Source organism: Olea europaea, chromosome 6, assembly GCF_002742605.1.
Source record: "Olea europaea var. sylvestris chromosome 6, O_europaea_v1, whole genome shotgun sequence".
Taxonomy (NCBI): Eukaryota; Viridiplantae; Streptophyta; class Magnoliopsida; order Lamiales; family Oleaceae; genus Olea; species Olea europaea.
Window position 1 is genome coordinate 25517589 of NC_036242.1, and position 21365 is coordinate 25538953.

The 21365-nt window shown below is 37.3% G+C and overlaps 1 protein-coding gene across 1 annotated transcript in view; it reads right to left on the reverse strand.

Annotated features, from left to right (window-relative positions):
- The window catches only part of LOC111395317 (dynamin-related protein 1E-like), a 38699-nt gene that overhangs the window by 2747 nt on the left and 14587 nt on the right, over positions 1-21365 (reverse strand). The window contains exons 3-12 of the mRNA XM_023021299.1: positions 2820-2927; positions 2465-2566; positions 2129-2179; positions 1981-2042; positions 1523-1613; positions 1363-1427; positions 1015-1209; positions 799-918; positions 632-702; positions 51-66 (exon numbers count right to left, since the gene is read on the reverse strand). Coding sequence (XP_022877067.1) covers positions 51-66; positions 632-702; positions 799-918; positions 1015-1209; positions 1363-1427; positions 1523-1613; positions 1981-2042; positions 2129-2179; positions 2465-2566; positions 2820-2927 — 881 coding nt within the window. The remainder of the gene's footprint in view (positions 1-50; positions 67-631; positions 703-798; positions 919-1014; positions 1210-1362; positions 1428-1522; positions 1614-1980; positions 2043-2128; positions 2180-2464; positions 2567-2819; positions 2928-21365) is intronic.

Sequence of the window (21365 nt, forward strand, 5' to 3'; positions counted from 1 at the left end):
AAAAAAAATGAATTATAATTTTAATGGGGCCAAACAGGAGCTAAACATACATTCTTCAAGAAAAAACTATTCCGGTTATTAAAATTTCAAATAATAGGAGCCAAACTAGGCTTAAAAAAAAAAAAAGAAGAAAAGCTTTTGGAATTACGTATAGTATTATTTTATTTGAAAATGTATGGTTAATAAGAAAAAAGAAAAAAACGAATTATAATTTTAATAGGAACTAAGCTCTTGTTTGACAGCCATTTTTCTGTAAAATGGGTTATTGAATGGTAAATTTGTAAAGAATGAATATTTCAAAAGTAAAAAAATGTCTGGGTTCAAGTGAAAAATATTTTATTATAAGAATGTGATTGAAAATAATTATGAGAAGAAAAATTTTTGAAAGAATAATTGTCAAACAAGGACTAAAGAGTATCCTGATAAGGCAGCGTCACAAAGAGCAACAACCATTATGTGGTATTATAATTTTTGGAATAGGATTTTTTGGATAATGTGGTTGAAAAAGAAATAAAAGTTTTTAATTTACGTGTAATATTATTTTATGAAAGATTGTATAGTTGAAAATAAGAGAGAAAAATTATAATATGAAATAATGAAAGCCAAACAGGGTTTAAATACGGATAATTACCCTCCATCAAGATGCTCCTTAAATATCCGATCAAATGCGCGGCAGAGCTCCAAAATGGTATATAACTGTGCCTGTTTAGTCAAATAGTAAAGAATCCATGAGCACCCTAACGAAGTTTGGTGCACATCAACCAAAGCCATAGAATGAAGATAGTTAAGAATTCTAACCCCTGCATCAATATCAACTGGACTGCCGAGGTGTTTCAGCTCCGCTTCAAGTTTATCAATGCTTTTGTCGATCAAAGACACAATAGCAGGTATGCGAGCCTTAATTACTGATTCAAGGTGCTAGAAGCAAAAGTAATTATACTTAAAAAATGAAAACCAGGAAATGAAAAATTAAAAAATATGTCAACTCTGATCATAAGCGAGTGGTAACTTTACCTTTGAAAGAGATTTGGCTAAATAATTAGAACCCATTCTGTTTGCTAAGTGGCTGTAGTCAGGGCTTGTGGCAAAGAATTCATGCTCCTGGCGCCTTGCAGCAATCATATCAACATTTCTGTTAATGTCAGCCTGAGAACGGTTCACAATTCCTATCCAGGGATGTTTCATCCGGAAAGATCTTCCCTCAAGAACCTTCAACATTAAAACATATTAGATACGCCATTATGTGACTGTATATAGGTGTCATGATTCACTCTTGTTCTCCAACCTTTGCTAAACATTCCACCACAGAACCTAATCCATTTTTCTAAGCATAATTTTCAGAGACAAAGTTGGAGAACTTACCTCCAAAGCGTTTGTACCGCAGTCCATCAAATCAAGCTTCGTCAACACACCAAATGTCCGTTCGCCTAGAAAGAGAATGATATCAAATGATGTTGTGCCACAATACTATCATAACTCAACATAATATATTGGGCCAGCATAAATTCTTCTGGAGAAATACCAGTTGGATCAACTTCTCGAGCTAACTTAATGGCATCAGAGGTTGCAACATCTTGATTGGCTGGAGTTATGGCTAAAATGACGCAAGTTGGCTACAAATCAAAACCATATAACCGTTACCGAACTTTGAAATACATAGAATAGTTACTTTTCTCCAAAACCGATCAATATTTCTTGCGGATGAGATGAGCTGAATAGAAGAATGAGAAGTGCATTACTCTATCACAGCAACCTTTTAGTCTAATTCATACACCATGCCGAAGATGAAATTTTACAAGTTGGCATCCAAAAGAAGCTTGAAGTGAGATCTCCTAGAGCTTCTTAGCACTAGATGTAGGGAAAAACTTTTACATGGAACAGTTAATAGCAGGTCTAGTCCATGGTGCACTTGCACATGTTTACATATGCGGTTGAAAGTTGTTTTTACTTGTGAATGTAGTACATAGTACTTATAAATACCTTCTCCACGTATGAACGAACCAGGTTTTCAATTTCTTGAATGATATTCTCTTGCTGGCCCTCTGTTAATAATCAAAAAAGGTTTAAGCAAATATCATAACACGTAACAGAGTTAAATCAATCTATATGATGAAATGGAGAAACATACCCACAGCAACCTTTGTTAAACCAGGTAAATCCACCAAAGTCAAATTGACGACTGTCAAAAATGACAAACCACTAGACATCAGCGAAAATATGAAGCAGGAAATACATGAAAATGCCAATAAAAATGTAAGAACAGCATCGGTTAGAACCCAACAAGCATTGAGCTTAAGGTCGATGAAAGGAACATGTCTCACAGCTTCTATCAAGAGAAAAGACAAAACTTGAAACACTAGGACAACTTTCTTTAATACTACGGAATGGTTGCACGTCTATAGTTAACTACTTGTTTAGTCTTATTTCTACATGGATTGGACATTAATAAAGGTAGAAAACATACCATTTTCAGAATAAATACTTAGATTAATAGGAAGAGGAGAAATTTGGTTCGTCTTCCCAGTGACCCTGTTTGTTTCTTCTTGAATCTCTGAACGTACCATAGCTTCATATGACCATAAAGAAATAAATCAAAAATTCGTAAAAAAATTATTTTGAGAAAGGGAAGAAAAAAAAATTGACTATGTAAAGGAAGCATTGTTCTGAATATGCTGCCATAAAACAAAAGGAAATATCATTGACATCCAATCGGAAACAATGAATGGTGGAACATGGAGGTAAGACAATATAAAATACAATATTTTATCCAATGGAACCTCTTTCCAAATATACAAAATTGAATATTCTCTACAACTTACAAAAATCAACAAATTTTCTCTTTCCAGTATGAAGAAACTGTGCATAATCTTCTTGCCCTGGCTCTATCTGGTGCAGCTGCAATACTAGAGGCCTTCTTGTCATAATGCCTATAAAAAATACAGAAACCAGAAAGTAGACAAACAGTGAACATAAAAGAAAAGGAAATAAAAATATTTATAACTGCAACTTAGAATTTTTAACCGTGGTTTTTCTATTTTCAAACTAAAAGCATTGTGTTACAGTGAAGTTAGGTATGATTTTTAAAGGTAGATTAGGTTGCATAGTGTATGTACATGACATAAGCACAGATGAGAGCACTACCACAAGCTCTGGTTTATAAGACAAAGACACCTATAATAAATAAACAGAATCCTGTTCATCTTTTTAAGTTTCTTTGTTAAAATAAAGGCATATAATCAAGAAAACCATATCGACTACTGTTTTGCACTTTTTAATTGACTCCTTATGGAAAGTGAACAAGATTAATATAGAAAATACCAAATACCATAACTATTGCACTCATGGATGCTCAAGAGCAACATTTCCAGCAGAAAAAACATAAGAAAATTTTCAACAGTGCAAAATAATTTGAACCCATGAATCAACATATCCTATATTTTTTGTAACTCCGTTTTCTGTAATGGCCATGCAGAGAACAAATATCAGACCCACTCGTATACAAATGAGGGAATTCCGGCACATTTTGACAGTAAATATGGTCATAAAATCACGATGATAATGGACGTGAGAGATGATGTATGACACGAGACGAAAACGTTCAAGCACCGACAATATGATTAAGGGTAATTGTAAAATCAAGGATCAATCTTTCGGAAAGCTTCCAAATCTGCCAAACTCTAGTAGATTTAGTTTCCTTAAAGTCAGTATATAATTTTTCCTTTCTTACTTTATTCTTCCTTCCTACTTTATTTTCCTTGCTGTAAATATGAATACTACTATGTACCTATGAGATGAATTAATGAGAATTATTTCTACAATATTCTCTCTCATTCAATATGGTATCAGAGCCAGTGATTGTAGTTTGTTACTAAACCACCGATTAAGCTAAATAAAGTAAGTAGCGTTCCGATCCACTAGGGGTCGGGGCGTTATAGTGTGGTATCAGAGCAAGGTTTAGCCGGTCCTATAGACCAAGTATGCTTTTTTTTAAAAACAAAAGGAAAATGAAAAGTTTAAGGTATTCCATGACATCGTGCATCAATCCATCAATCTCATCCTATGGCCCAGGTATGTTCATGTTTAAAGTTAATGATTATGTTTATGTTATGATACTTTGATATGATTTAGAGATGTGTTATTTAAAGATATGTAATGGACTTGGGCAAAAGTTAAGGGCTTAAAGGGAATTGCATGATATGAAAGTTTAAATATTTGCATGTTTTCTTTAAGCAAAGAAAAAGTATGATGTATGTGAAAATGCAACATATATGGCTCCTAGAACGGCTAGGGCATATAGAGAAGTATTGAACCGTAGAATTGGTATTCATTCCTATGAAAACTATGTAACTGATCCAACCCGACCGCTTAGCGAATATGTGTATGACATCTATGAGAGATGCATAACGACGGTTAATGCTGGAATGGAGATCACGCATATTGAGACCATAAATAACCTCACACACTCCCTCCCAAATCAATGGGGAGATATGGGAGTCACGGTTAGAGATGAAATGTTAGAAGGCAACCCAAACCTGTTCGAGTTTGAGAGGTATTGCCATGCCCTGATTGATTTGTGGGATGATGTAATCCATAAGGAGCCTGAGGAGGAACCTTTGGCTGAGGAAGAAGATCCCGAAGAAGAACCCGAGGATGATTTAGAGAATGATCCTGAGCTTGAGCCACAGGTTGAGATGGACATAGAGTCCAGACCTGAGGCGGAAGACTCTTCCGAAGATGAAGCTCCACCAAAGAAGATCCGTAGAACTTATAGGGATTAGATTAAATCCTTGTAATAGCTTCCCTTATGTCAAGAAATAAAATACTATCTTCTTTGCTTTAGTATTCGAAGAATGAAACTAATAAGAACCATATGTTTTGTCTAAAGGAAATGGCCCGCGCAAACCAAAACTTGATAAGAGACCTCCTCCAAGCGGTTCAAGACCTAGGCAGGCAAAACCCGAACCAAGCTCAACTCCTACCACTAGTTCCTAATGTTCCAAACCATACTTCAGTGGTCGAGCAATTTTGAAGGCACAAGCCCCCTACCTTCAACGGAGCAGCTGATCCACTTGCAGCCAAGGAGTGGCTTCACAAGTTGGAGTGTATATTCCGGTTGATAGGGTGCACGGACGCTCAGAAAGTCCAGTGTGCTGAGTTCATGTTCTCCAGTGATGCAAGTCACTGGTGGGACTCAATGTCAAGGACAAGAACCCCTGAGCAACAAGCAGAATTGACTTGGGAGCAATTCAAAGGGGAAGTAATGGACAAGTACTTTCCCCAGTCCTTGAGGGATCACAAAGAAAGTGAATTCCTCCAACTCAAGCAAAAGACTATGTCCCTGACTGAGTATGAGAGGAAGTTTGATCAACTTTTAAGGTATGCTCCACATCTAGTGGATACAGAGGATAAGAAGGTACGAAGGTCTGAACAAGGGCTGAACTCGGATATAAGCATGATACTTATGTCCCATCTCTCCACCACATACCGTGAAATTCTGGAAAGAGCTCATGCTATTTGATACCAGAAGACTAGCGCCGAACAACATGGTCAACTGTTCAATCAACCGGACAATGGTAACATGGGAAAAAGGAAATGGAATGGCCAGGACAAGGGAAAAGGCAAGTGGCAGGACAAGAAAGCTAATGGCGGAGCTAATGCCAGCAAAAGCATTATGCCGATTATTGCGCCCTGTTCTAAGTGTGGAAGGACACATCGTGGCGAGTGCTTACAAGGGAAAAATGTCTGTTTTCGATATGGCATGCCAGGACATATCATTAGGGGTTGTCCCACACATGCCCAGAAGAAGGATGATAGCAGCGACCAGAACCAGAAAGGGAAAGCACGAGTTTTTGCATTGACTCAACAGGATGCAGAGGAAAACTCTAATGTCATAGCAGGTACTCTACTGATAGCCAATACACATGCTTATGTATTGTTTGATTCAGGAGCTACACACTCCTTTGCTTCAACAACTTTTATGGCTAAATCTAGTATTACCTGTGATAAGTCGGAAGGTATATTAGAAGTTAGCATTCCTTCGGGCAACCCTTTGAATACTGATAGAATAGCCAAGTCAGTAAGTATCGAAGTTGAGGGAAAACCAATGGAAGCGAACCTATACATGATAGAAATGAATGATTTTGATGTAATACTAGGTATGAATTGGTTAAGTTGTAATTACGCCACCATCCGATGTAAGGAAATGGAAGTATCATTTCAAAAACCAGGAGAGGAACCATTTTCGTTCCTTGGAATGAAGACGAAACCCGTTATTCGACTAGTATCGACTTTACAAGCTGAGAAGATGTTGAGGAAATAAACATGTCAAGGATATCTAGTAAGTATCTCAGGAGGGAGACAAGAGACGATAAGGGTTGAAGATGTACCAGTAGTACGGGAATTCGTAGATGTGTTTCCAGAAGATCTATCTAATATTCCACCCGATAGACAAGTGGAATTCACCATAGACCTAATTCCCGAGGCGGCACCAGCATCTAAGGCCCCATACCGAATGGCCCCAAAGGAACTACAAGAATTAAAGAAGCAATTGCAAAAACTCCTAGATATGGGCTTCATACGACCAAGCGTATCTCCATGGGGTGCGCCAGTGTTGTTTGTAAAGAAGAAAGATGTAAGCATGGCGATGAGCATCGATTATAGGGAGATAAATCGATTAACCATCAAGAATAAGTACCCACTCCCGAGGATCGAGGATCTGTTAGATCAATTGAAAGGAGCTAAGGTATTTTTCAAGATCGACTTACGATCGGGATACCATCAACTAAAAGTAGAGACAAAGGATATACCTAAGATAGTTTTTAGAACTCGATATGGACACTACAAGTTTTCGGTGATGCTGTTTGGGCTAACCAATGCACCTGCAGTGTTCATGGACCTGATAAATCGAGTGTTTCATCAATATTTGGATAAGTTTGTCATAGTCTTCATCGATGACATTCTGATATATTCCAAGAGTAAGGAGCAACATGAAGAGCACTTGAAAATAGCCTTAGAGGTATTACGCAAGGAGAAGCTGTATGCCAAATTCAAGAAGTGCGAGTTTTGGCTTGAACGAGTTGAATTTCTTGGACATGTAGTTACTGCCCAAGGGATTGAAGTAGATCCAGCAAAAGTAGAAGCAGTAACCAACTGGAAAACACCAACAAATGCTGGCGAAGTACGGAGTTTTCTAGGATTGGCTGGATATTATAGGAGATTCATAGAAGGATTCTCCAAAATAGCTGGACCAATGACGCAGCTTACAAGGAAGGGAGTAAAATTGCAATGGACGGAAAAATGCGAACAAAGTTTCCAAGAACTTAAGCAGAAGTTGATATCAGCACCTGTATTAACAATACATGAAGGTACGGAAGGGTTTGTTATATACAGCGACGCATCCAAGCGAGGATTGGGATGTGTACTAATGCAGAATGGAAAAGTGATAGCCTATACTTCAAGATAATTGAAGAAACATGAGCAGAACTACCCGACACATGATTTAGAACTTGCAGCGGTAGTACACGCTTTGAAGATATGGCGACACTACTTGTATGGACGGAAGTGTGATATCTACACAGATCACAAAAGTCTCAAGTATTTCTTCACACAGAAGGAATTGAATATGCGACAAAGACGATGGTTGGAATTGGTGAACGATTACGACTGCACTATTCACTACCACCCGGGTAAGGCTAATGTTATGGCCGACGCTCTAAATAGAAAATCAATGGGACAATTGACGTCACTACCCACCTCTAAAGTGGAGTTAGTCAAGGACTTGGAAAAGTTGCAGATCGAAGTGGTTACCACACCAGGATAAGTCACTGCTCGTCTAACACCTTTAATAATTCGACCTACTCTTAGAGATCGAATTATAGAAGCACAAAATAAATGCTCATTTTTGCAGAAGATTAAGAATGAAGTTGGTACCGATAAGAAAAAGGACTTTGGAATAACTAACGATCAGGCACTGATATTTAGAGGAAGAATTTGCTTGCCTAAGGATGAAGCCTTGAGAAACGAGATATTAAAAGAAGCTTATTCCACCCTGTACACCGCACATCCCGGTGGTACGAAAATGTATCGAGGTCTTCGAGATATATTTTGGTGGAGAAATATGAAAAGAAGCATAGGGCTGTACGTGCAGAAGTGTATGATATGTCAACAGGTTAAGGCAGAACACCAAAAACCAGCTGGATTGTTAAATCCACTAGATATACCTGAATGGAAATGGGAAAATATCACGATGGACTTTGTGGTTGGATTCCCGAAGTCAGCAAGAGGAAATAATGCTATATGGGTAGTAGTGGATCGACTAACGAAGTCAGCTCATTTTCTTCTAGTGAAAATGACATTCAGTTTAAACCAATTGGCACAGTTGTACATTAAAGAGGTTGTGAGATTACACGGTGTACCTGTATCCATTGTGTCTGACAGAGACCCAAAGTTCACGTCCAAATTTTGGAAAAGTCTACAAGGAGCTATGAGAACGAAGCTGAACTTTAGTACAACATATCACCCTCAGTCCGATGGTCAGTCTGAAAGGACCATCCAAACTTTGGAAGACATGCTGAGAACATGTGTTTTGAATCTAGGAGGTAATTGGGAGTCATACTTACCTGTAGTAGAGTTCGCTTATAATAACAGTTTCCAAGCAACTATTGGAATGGCACCATACGAAGCTCTCTATGGTAGAAGATATAGATCCCCTGTTCATTGGGATGAAGTCAGAGAGAAAAGAGTTTTAGGACCAGAAATAGTTGAAAGAACGGTCCAGGTAATCGATAAAATTCGTGCAAGAATAAAGGCAGTATAGGATCGACAAAAGAGCTATGCAAATACAAGGAGGAAGGATTTAGAATTCCAAGTTGGGGATAAAGTATTTCTGAAAGTAGCACCGATGAAAGGTGTACTTAGATTTGGAAAGAAAGGTAAGCTACGACCCCGGTATATCGAGCCTTTCGAGATACTTGATAGAGTCAGAAATGTGGCTTACCGACTAGCTTTGCCACCTGAATTATCGGCAGTGCACAATATGTTCCATATATCGATGATAAAGAAGTATGTACATAATCCTAATCATGTAATGAGTTATCAAACCTTGGAAGTACATAAAGATTTGTCGTACGAGGAACTACCGATCAAGATATTGGATTGAAAGTTGCATAAACTAAGGAATAAAGAGATTCAGCTGATTAAGATACAGTGGAATCATCATAACGTAGAAGAAGCCACTTGGGAAAAAGAAGAAGAAGCTAAAGACAAGTATCCAACACTATTCGCCCAATCAGAAAGTAAATCTTGAGGACGAAATTTTAATTAAGGTGTGGGGGATGTAGAACCCCAAATAATTCTAGACACCTTAGTGGCACTAAGACATGAATATTAGATGACTAAAGTATATTTCAGATTTTTAGTCTCATTTGAGATCCATTTTCGACATAGGAAACATTCGATTTGAAAAATGATATCTAAATAAAAGTTGTAGCTCTTTGAGTTAGCTTTCCAACGCACCTTGAATTACCTCAATCAGATATCGGGAGAAGAAGTTATGTTAAAAACACTGAAAGCTATGCAGTGTCAACCGGACTACAACCGGTCGACCGAAACTGCCTGAAATGAAAATTCTTATTTTTCTCTAGAATTTAAATATTTATTTTCATCAATTATTTTCTCAAAGGGCCACCCACATTTTTGGTAATAAAAACCCCACTAAATTGAAGCATTTAACCTCAAACTTAAATGACACCTATGTTTTCTCTCTTAAATGAAATTTGACCCTTTATTTGCTTTAAGTTATGGGATATTTACCTATAAATAGAGACCTCATTTCACTCATTTTTTCTCACACTAAAAGTAAGAGCTTTTACATACTAAAGAAAGAGTTTCCAAGAGAGAAAAAGAAAGGGAGGAAAATTATTTTTTCTAGAAATTTAAGAAGTGTTTTCAAGCATCAATTCTCAACGGTTTTCAAACATCCAAGGAGTACATTTCTTTCAACATCTAAGTTTCATCGAAATTTTCAATTCAAGTTTTTAAAGTTTCAAAAGCATCAATCAAGGTAGGTAGAGGTGCAATGTGTTTAATCGTGTTAAGTTATAAGTTTCGATTCATGTTAATGTCTGTATGTCAAATGGTACTCCGGTACGGCATATCCCTCTGTGTTAATAGTTGTATGTCAAATGGTACTCCGGTACGGCATAACCCTCTATGTTGAAGAAATGTTCACATGTCAAATGGTACCCTCGGATACGGCATACCCTTCATGTCAAATGGTGCCTCCGGGTACGGCATGTATGAAAAGTTATAAAGTTAATGTTTTGAAATGTATAACTTGATCACGAATGCACCTATGACACCTATTGAGTTTTTCAACTCACGGGTTTAATTCCATCTCTACAGATTGAAGGAATTCTACCTCGGGCATGGATGGAGGAGAAGCTGGAGAGTGATGCAACGAACCCATGGAAATCCGGTGAATAACTGATTTGGATTTATTTTTATGAAATGTTTTCCAATGTTATTTCTTTAAAGTTTTGAATAACGCAGAATACGAGAACAAGTTATGTTTTCTTCAAATAAATTACATTTTGTTGTTTTGAAAAATAATTCAGTGTTTTTGTTTAAAGTATTTGAAGTATTGCTATTTAAATTATTATCCGAAGATGTAGGCTTCCGCTAAAACGTATACACTTGTTACTAAATCACCGGTTAAGCTAAGTAAAGTAAGTAGCGTTCCGGTCCACTAGGGGTCGGGGCGTTATAGTATATACCTCTAAGCCAAGAAAGTAAGTTGACCAAGGTCTTTCATATGAAAAATTGAGTAAAGATGTTGCTAAAGTTTCTAAATAAGACTGTGATAAGATCTAGAGATAATAATATCATCCACATATACCAACAAAAAAACAATGCCAGCGGTACTTTTGTGAAAAACAGAGATGCGGCATACTGGCTCTAAGTAAAAGAGAAATCCAAAAGAGTGCAACGAAACTTGTCAAACCAAGCACGAGTAGCCTGCTTAAGACCATACAAAGAGCGTTTTAGTTTACTGACAAAATCAATTGAGGAAAGATGCATACCAGATGAAAGTTTCATATATATGTCCTCCTTGAGGTCTCTGTATAGAAATGCGTTCTTCACATCCATTTGATGTAAAGACCATAACTGGGAACCTAACAAGAGACGAACAGTGGTCATTGTGGCCACAAGAGCAAATATCTCATCATAATCTATTCTATACTCCTGATGATTACCTAAAGTAACTAATCGAGCCTTATAGCACTCAAGAGAACCATCAGAACGAAGTTTAATAGAATATACCCATTTACTTCTAATGGGTTTCACAGTTTGTGAACATAGCACAATATCCTGGTCTAGTTGGCCTCAAGTGCCTCGAGTTCTTCTTTCATAGCCCGTTGCCAACATTCATGTTCTATAACGTATTTATAGGAGGAAGGAATAGAAACCGAATTAAGTGTAGCAGACATAGAGCAATGGGAGGAAAAATCATACCTATCTAGTGGTTGAGAAACGCGAGAAGTATGACGAAGAAGGACAGGAGGTGAGAGATCATCAGGCGCAGGATTTGGCATCGTAGACGGAGGATCAGAGAGGCTTGGAAGGACCATTGTCTGAGAAAGAAGATCCGGACTAATAATAGGCGCAGCATGCTTACGAGTGTAAATAAGGCCTGGCTTGAACCGAGATGGTTCTGAAGGGAAATCAGGCAAAACAGAGAACATAGGAGGGGAAACCATGGTTTCTCAATTAAAGAATGATTGTTTTTCAAAAAGAATAACATTACGAGAAATTTGAATTCTTTGTGATGTAGGATCATAACAGACATACCCTTTTTTAGTCTCACCATATCCCAGAAAGGCACACTTAATAGATTGAGGAATGAGTTTTGTCCTTTCATGTGACCAAAAATGAACAAAATATACACACCCAAAGGGACAGAGATGAGAATATATGGGATGATGACCAAAGAATTTATAAAATAGAGAAGCATTATTAAGAGTTGGAGAAGGTAATCTGTTTATAAGATGCACAACAATAGACAATGTTTCCCACCAAAAATGAGAGGGAACTAAAGACTCAATCAAAAGTGAACCACATCAAGAAGTTGACGATTTTTGCATTTTGCCACCCCGTTTTGTTGATGGGTAAAAGGGCAAGATCGCTGAGAAATAATACCTTTGTTTTATAAGAATGATTGAAAAGCACTAGACCTATATTTACCTCCCGAAATCAGATCTTAAGATTTTGATCGAAGAGGAAAATTGATTGTCAATGAGAGCAAGAAAAGCTTGAAAAGTAGAAAAGACCTCACTTTTTGCACAAAGAAAATAAATTGAAGTAAATCGACTATAATCATCGATAAAAATAACAAAATATTTATAATAAGTATGAGATACAACAGGGATAAGACCCCATATATCACTATGAATAATATTGAAAATATGTAAAGTACAAGAACCATGAGACAGGAACGGCAAACTTTACTTTTAGCAAGTCTACATCAAGCATAATCAAGAGAGATAACCAAAGCAACATTTTTATTACAAGCAAACCCAAGTTTAACAAGTGTTTTAGCACATGTAAATTGGGATGACCCAATTTCTTATACCAACCAAAAATATCTAAAGTAGCAGAATTACAAACAAAAGAAGAAAATTGAACAGACTTCAGTGAAATAGGAAGACGTCCTGATGCAGGATGAATTAAAAAAAGAAAGAACAAACAAGAAGAGAGGGAAAAATCGGAGAGAATGGGATGAGAAAACCGGAGAAGAAGTAGAAATCAGGGGAAAGGGGAGAAGGAGGAAGCCATAGGCAACAACCCAAGCATTCTATTCTTTAATTCATCAATTGTCTCAATACGCAACAAAACAGAAATAAATAGCAAAACAAAACCCTAAAGAGAAGTGCTTGGGTCAAACCCACTATACAAGCCCAATAACAGAAACATAAATAATAATCCAAATAGAATATAACTAATAGTCCAAATAGAAAATAAACAGTAAATGAATGTCCGCATCAACTTTCTCGGGGTGGGAGAAAAACTCGACCCCGTCGAGTGGATAAATCAAAATGTTGCAATGAATCTGATGCTAAAGGTTCCAAGTCATGCCACCGAGGACGATCTTTCTTGATGACCAAATACCAAAACTCCACAAATGATGACAACGCCAATTGCAAATTACCCATAAAAATATGAACTGACCAAGATAACCTCGGCAAATGAGGATTTTGCTGACTCTTATAAAGCTCTAATGAATTTGGCTTAGGCTGCTGAAGTCTCTCTTTGGGAATCCATGTATTGTCAGAATCAAGTCGATCCATCCAACGAATAAGAAAGCGCTGAATCTCTCTATCATTGGTCAACACAATCTGTTCATCTAAAATAACATCCATTTTATTTTTGTGTGCCATGATAGGTGGGATTGAAGTAGACATAGCAAAAGATTCAGTGTGGGAATTCTCATGTGGAGGTAGAAACGGGTCCTCGGAGGGGTTAAAATAGCCTTTGTAAGCATCGAAGTCCGTAACAAATAAAATAGGGTGGTGGTTATAAAGGTCATTGACATATGCATTTAGACCAACATACTTTAAAATTTTAAAAGGACCAGCATTACGAGCTTGCAATATAACATAATCCCCAATATCAAATTCAAAATATTGTTTATGCCAATTAGCTTGAGGTTTATATAATGCGTTACTTGCTTCAAATTGTTTATTGATTTCAATATGCAAGTTATGAAAATGTGATACAACTACCTCAACTGTCATAAACACACTAGCATGTGGGTACATGGGAATAAGGTCTAAAGGTTTCCTAGGCTCACAACCATGAATAACTTCAAAGGGATTTAGACCTAAAGACCACTTCACAGGATTGTTATATGTAATTTGAACAATTGGAGGGATCAAGTCCAAATTCCCAAGATTTTTCTGGACTAGAGACTGTAATAAATTGCCAGGACTTTGGTTAGCAATTTTGTCTTGACCATCAGTTTGAGGTTGGTCAGTAGTGGAGAATTTTGATTTAGTGCTAACCACAGGCGACTGGATTCTCCAAGGATGACTAGTGAAATCATCAAACTCTTTGAGTTGGGTAAGGGTATGACATATAACATGCGATCGAGAGTTGTCGGAAACAAGGGTTATAGTTTCTAAAGTCTCGGGAAGGGTCTGGATTCTACCTAAGGAAGTGTCCTCACTATCATCCAAGTCATCAAAATCTTTAAGTTTAGGTTCATAGACTAGATCTTCTAACATCTCATCTATTGCATTCTTTCGTTCTTCTATGACTAATGTTCAATTAGGACATTTGGAAGAAATGTGGCCAAGGACCTTACAAGTGATGCACAGCAAATGAGAAGAAGTCCTTGGAGTTTAAAATTTTTTACATTTATTTTCAAAGATTGGAAGAATATTAGGCGAGGGAGGTCCTAAAAGGGACTCAACGGGAGGAAGTGGAGCCAATGAAACAGAAGGATGATTGTCAATACGCCTTCTATATGGAGAAGAAGGCTTTGGACTATCACGACCTTTACAATTATTTTTCCAAATGGGAGGAACATTGGACGAGGAAGACTTTATGATGACTTATGGTGAGGTGGAGTTAATGGGATGGGTGAACGACGATGACCATGCTTTTCATATGGGGTACTAATAATTAACTCATAATCTCGAGTTAAAGAGTAAGCTTGATCAAGAGTAGTGACACCTCGAAGGAAAAGCTCACGCCTAAGATCATCTCTTAGACCTTAGCTAAACCTACTCAAATTCGTGGTCTCATCCTCAATGAAATGACATTTGGTTCGACATTCTTCCAATTGCATGATATACTATGTCACTAGTTGATTTCCTTGTTTAAGGGCATTCCATTGAGTAAAAATTTCAAAATTATCTCCTTCTCGCTCACGAACCTGATCCCTACCCCTACGATCATGTCTAAAGCATTTTTGATCACCATGTTGATGATGATAATGTCTATTACGGGACACTTTAGATTTATGGACGTCGATTGAACTAGGGATTTGTTTAAAGTTGTTCAAATTAGTAGATAGAGCCTTACTCTTTTCAAGATTAGTGGTCATTTGAGTTTGGATAACAGCTATTTGTCGAGTAAGTGCATCAAATCGTGAGAGGTCCATGTTTCAGGTACTGGAACTAGAAGTGAGAGGACAACCACTATGCAACTATATGCACTGTAATAGCAACTAAATGATGTTCAATAGAGAGATCAATAAACAAAAGTGCAAGCAATGGAAAATAACAATTTGAGCATTTTATCTTCTTCTTTTTTTTAAATAAATTTTGGGATTAAATAAATCTAAATATAGAAAGCTAATACTGCTGGTTTATGTAAAATAGTAAAGCAATGCCAAATACTAGTTAGGACCTAATCACGTAAAATAAGTGAGGTAAAAGTGAAATTTAACGAAGGTAATGGGTCCAATTACATGAGTTTATGTAAAATAGTAAAGCAATGCCAAATACTAGTTAGGACCTAATCACGTAAAATAAGTGAGGTAAAAGTGAAATTTAACAAGGTAATGGGTCCAATTACATGAGTTTAGGTAAAAACTGGAATAACAGCAACACACAAAAATATTGATGCAATTTTAAAACGAAACAGTAATATAAACCAAAGATAAATAAAAATAATAACTTCCCTTTCGTCCGTTAAAGTAGCTGTGTCAAATTAACAGGAATAAAAAAAGGTACAAGAGTCAAACAATGCCGTAATCATGAATCTCGTGATAGACATGACTACATTAGCGAAGCGAAGACTGAATCTTCCGAGCGGCTGTGTCAATCAACAGGAATAAAAAATAAAACCACGTGCAAATAATGTCAAAAATAAATATATATTTTTTTACTTTTTTTTCTTTTCTTTTCTCTTTTTTTTTCACTTTTTTTTAGACTATTAAAAAAAAATCAAACAATGCCCTTTAAGCAAATTGGTTACAAGTTGAAGCCCAAACAAACGGGACACTAATTGAGGCCCAAACTACCAATCAGATTCCACTATATACATAAACAATTGAGGCCCAATCTTCAGTGTACACAAATTGAATAAGGTCCAATATAGCCAATCATGGGTCGACTGGCGACAAAGGACTGAGTCGACTGGTGGGTTGCTAGCTGGGTAAGTGCGTGAGTGGCGTCGTGGCAGTTGGCGCCTTATGTATCGTAATTGGTAATGGTAGTGGTGACGGCTTGAATCGGTTACTATTGACGGCAGTGTATGTGGTTTGGAGAGATGTGGATAGTGAATTATTAGGTGTCGGCAGCTGGGATGTGAAGCAAGGGTTGTTGACGATAGTGCTCTTCGAGAATAGTAATTGCAGGTGATGGTGTGATTGTGTTGTGAACAGGGCCGATTGTGTTGAGAATAGGTAACTGATGGTGTTTCGATTAAAATCGATAGTGGACAAGGCAGATTGTATTGTTGTAGTGAGAGTTTGGGAAAGGTCGTGAGTGGTCACTGGTAATAGGCGGGGCGTCGAGGAAAGGTTTGGGTGTTTTGGGTGATTGCCGTTGCAGATGATTGTCATTTCTATGGATTAATACGAGAGGGTCTTTGTTTATGGTTGGTAGTGGATTGAATCTTAGTTGTGGTGGCTGACTTGTAGGTGGTTGGTGAAAGTTGCAGCCGATGGGTGTCTGTAATTAAACTGATTGCGTAGAAGTTTTCCTAAGTTTAGCTCTGATACCACTTTGATGCAGGACGAATTAAAAAAAAAAGAATAAGCAAGAAGAGAGGGAGAAACCGGAGAGAATGGGATGAAAAAATCGGAGAAGTAGAAATTAGGGGAAAGGGGAGAAGGAGGAAACCATAGGCAACGACCCAAGAATTCTATTCTTTAATTCATCAATTCATCAACTGTCTCAAATGCGCAACAAAACAGAAATAAATAGCAAAACAAAACCTTAAAGAGAAGGGTTTAGGCCAAACCCACTATACAAGCACAATAACAGAAACATAAATAATAATCCAAATAGAATATAACTAATAGTCTAAATAGAAAATAAATAGTAAATGGATGTCCGCATCACGTCCCTCCTTAGATCTCTTCACGATCGTCATTCCAGACACTTGATCCTCCATATGACAACCAAAAGAAAAAAAAGAGACGGTACAATTATTATCAACAAGTTGCCTGACAGATAGAAGATTAGTTGATAAATTAGGAAATACTAAAACATTAGACAAATCTGGTGATATGCCCCCACGGTTGAGATAGGAATAGTGTTATCATCGACAGTGTGTCTATTGAAAGGTCTATTATATGGTCTAAGGTTACTAAGCAATTGAGGATCGTGAGTCATATGGTTAGATGTACCAGAGTCCAATAACCAAGAAGAAAAAGTAGAGGGTGGATTACCTAAGACACCCAAAGCAGAGATAACCTCTCCTGTTGTATTTGGGGAGTTTGGGAGCGTAAAGTAATTTAGGACCAAGCGTTCTTAATCCCTTGTGAAAATGGGAGATTGTCTCATTATCATCAAGATCTAGGACCTTTGTGGTTCATTAGAATCTTCATCTGTTCTGCTCTCCTCTTATGCCTATTTCTAGATGGAGGTTTTGAAGGGTCGTCATTCACTGGTTCGTTTTGTCTTTCGAATTGAAGTGGTCTCTGCTACCTATTTCTAAGTGTAGAAGGTTAAGTCTGCCTATTCCTAGGCAACCGTGGGCTAAGCCTATTGAAAACACTTACTGACCTTCGAGATATGTCTTTCAGATTATAATTTGGAGAAAAATTAAATGGGACCTCGTGGGGATGATCAGTAGCTTAGTTGGTGGATGTATCCACCTCGACTTCCCTTCTTGAATGAATTCATCCCTATTGTATTATCGATACTCGGCCATTTGACTTTGGATCTCTTCTTTACCTGGGTAGTAGTTTTCTTGCGAAGGATCATGGAATGCATTTCCCTGAGCTGCATAGGGAGGAACTAGTTATCCTCCCTAGCCTTGCATGCTCCTTATCATCTCATGCATGGCCATGTTTTGTTGACAACCATGGTTTCCACTTCCCTGATGAGTTTGCCAGCAATTATATACCCACCTCTTTGATCCTATATAGCTGATGGAATCGATGGCGAGTTGTTGGGGCAACTTGTGAGGGTTCCCTTTCATCAAGGTATTCTATAGCCCTCCAAGGTGCGAATTATTCATTGTTAAAAACTCATGATAGAATTTCACTAACACTTCCTTTTTCAAGGGATATAATGGTGTATTAGAAAAATGGTTCCTCTTAGTGATTCTTTCTTCAAAAATACCTCATTTTGTCCAGAAGTAAGAAATCCTCCTAGAACAAGATTCACAGGATTTTCTTGGTTAACTGTATGAAACATCCCACAGACAGTGTAATTTGTTAACCTCTTTTTTGTAATGGCCACATGGATTACAGATCTCGAGCCCATTCGTGTACACAAGCAAATTCCAACAAGTTTTGGCAGAAAATGTTATCGTAAAATTGCAATGATAATGTACATGAGAAATGTTCTATGACATGAGACGAAAACATTCAAGCACTGGCAATATGGTCAAGGGTAATTGTAAAATCAAAGATCAATCACTTACAACTCTCAAAATAAAATGAATCCAGACTCAAACACCAAGAGATGAACAAAACAGAATTCTGATTTCAAATATAAATTTCTTATATAATTTTTTCAACCCTTATCATGTTTTAAGAGTTGCTAATTATAGGGTTAAAGTCGATGTGATCACCATTGAATCAGAACCACGTGGACTCATTCCATCAATTGGAGCCTCTCATCACTATCTGCTATCTATTAATTACATTGACGAGGGTCAGTCACCCTGCACTCTAGACTGAAATTTCTAACACTTATTAATATAAGTGTTACATCAATATATAAATGTTACATCAATCATTTCTACATATACTCGTCGAATCCATTTTGAAGGCAATAAGCATCTCGATTTTAGGAGGAGATTCGAATATGCAAAGGTTCGGTCAGAAGAGAAAGTGCTTCGGGAAAGAGAGATTGTTTTGGCAAAGAACTATGGATGAAGACAGTGATTTGGCCAAAGAGCGGCTTGTTCCCTTTCTTATGCCTCCACATGGCTTTGACGTGGCCTCCACTGAGAGCTTCGAATATGAGGCATAAACTTTTTTTATAACCCTATTATGATCTATTTGCATTAATTTAGGAGTAAACGTAATGTATATAGTAGGAGTATAAAGTCTAGAATTTGTCAATAAGGAGGAACAGACAAGCATAATTGTTGGCATGATTGTAAATATAATGGTACCTTCCATAATAGGTATAGATAATTGCTGAAATTCAGCCTTGTAATAAGAAGTGTACCTCTATTTAAATAGAGGAATGGTGTCAATGAAAATCATTCAATCCAATTTCAACCTTGTTGACATGTTATCAGAGCTACATCTTGAGTTCATCGCTGAAACTTCAAGAATTTTCAATTATGGCTTTCCCCTTTGGTGTAGTTGCTGGTCATTACTTGGACTCCTTTCTTTGTTGTGAGTTGTCATTGATGGCTTCATTGACCGGTTGGGAATGCAACCTCTGCGCTTAACTTTGAGATTGTGCCAAAGGAGAGAGGAATCTCTTGGACGTTGTCGGTGGGTGACTGGTGGTATCGAGAAAATTGCGTCTCTTTTGGACTTGTGTGTGTTGTCGTGTGGCAAATTTCGACACCAACTTCTCTGGACAGTCTAGTGGTCGTCGCCTGAGGTACTGTTGACTTCTCTTGCTCTCGGTGAGCTGAAGTAGCCAAATTGGATGGTGCTGTGTTTTAGTGTTTGGGCCGAAGGTACTTCTATTGCCTGTTGGGTGTGTTTTGTTTGGTTTTAATTCATTTGATTGGGTTAATTGGTCTTGATATAGTCTATTGGGCTTGCTACTTATTGAGCATACTTAAATTACCTTCCTACTATTTTGTTGGGCCTTGATATTGAACTATTTTAAAACTGTTGGTGTGAACTCGTGTATTAAGCATGAGTCAAATTAATAGAGTTATTTTTTTAAAATGGCTACTAGTAATTCCAACTCATTTGGTGTGAAATTCATAGGCAAAAATTATTCAGCTTGGGAATTTCAATTTCGCCTGTTTGTTATGGGAAAAGAGCTATGGAGTCATATAAATGGAAGTGACCCAACTCCTACTGAACTTTCAAAATTAGCTCGGTGGAAAATCAAAGATGCTAGAGTAATGACATGGATTTTGGGGTGTGTTGATCAGCAAATTGTTCTCAATCTGAGACCGTACAAGACTGCTAAATCGATATGGGAGTAGTTAAAGAATGTGTATAATATGGACAGCACTGCTCAACGCTTTCAGTTGGAATATGAAATAGCGTGTTATAATCAAGGCAATCTCTCTATTCAAGATTATTTTGCTCGGTTTTAGAACTTATGGACGGAATTCATTGATCTGGTTTATGCTCCGATACTAGAAGAATCTCTCTCTACTATTCAGAAGGTTCATAAACAAAGCAAAGGAGATCAGTTTTTGATGAAACTATGGGCTGAATTTGAGGTCACTCGTTAAAATCTGATGAATCATGTTCCTTTACCTACACTGGATGTTTGCTTTGGAGAGTTACTCCGTGAAGAACAATGTATTGCCACGCAAGCCACTTTCCAGCAGGACAAATTGATACCAACTACAATTACTTATGCCACTCATAGGAAAGGCAATGGACAAGATATGCGGAAAGTTCAATGCTTTAAATGCAAAGAACATGGACATATTGCTGCTCACTGTGTGAAGAAGTCTTGCAACTCCTGCAAGAAATCAGGACATGTAATCAAAGAATGTCCTACTCGTCCACAAAATCGTCAATTTAATGCCTATCAAGCTACAGTTGGTTCCACTTCTTCCACCACGAATAATTCATCTGCAGTTACTCCAAAGATGGTACAACAGATGATTATTACAGTTGGTTCCACTTCAAGGTAATGGTTTATCTTGGCTTGTTGATTCTAGTGCATCTAATCATATGACTAGTTCATCTGACATTCTTCGTACTATTCAAAAATATCATGGATCATCTAAAATTCAGATTGCTAATGGTAATCAGTTACATATTCAAGCAGTTGGAGACATTAATTCTTCATTCAAAGATGTGCTTATATCTCCTGAACTTTCTAGTAATCTTATTTCTATCGAATAGCTGGTTGATAATAACTGTGATGTTCAATTTTCTCGTGATGGTTGTCTTGTACAGGATTAGGATTCGTGGAAGATACTAGCAAATGGGCCTAAAGTTGGACGTTTGTTTCCTATGCATTTTTCCATTCCTAGTTTCATGTCTTTGTTTTGCACTACTGTAAACAATAAGAGTGAAGTATGGC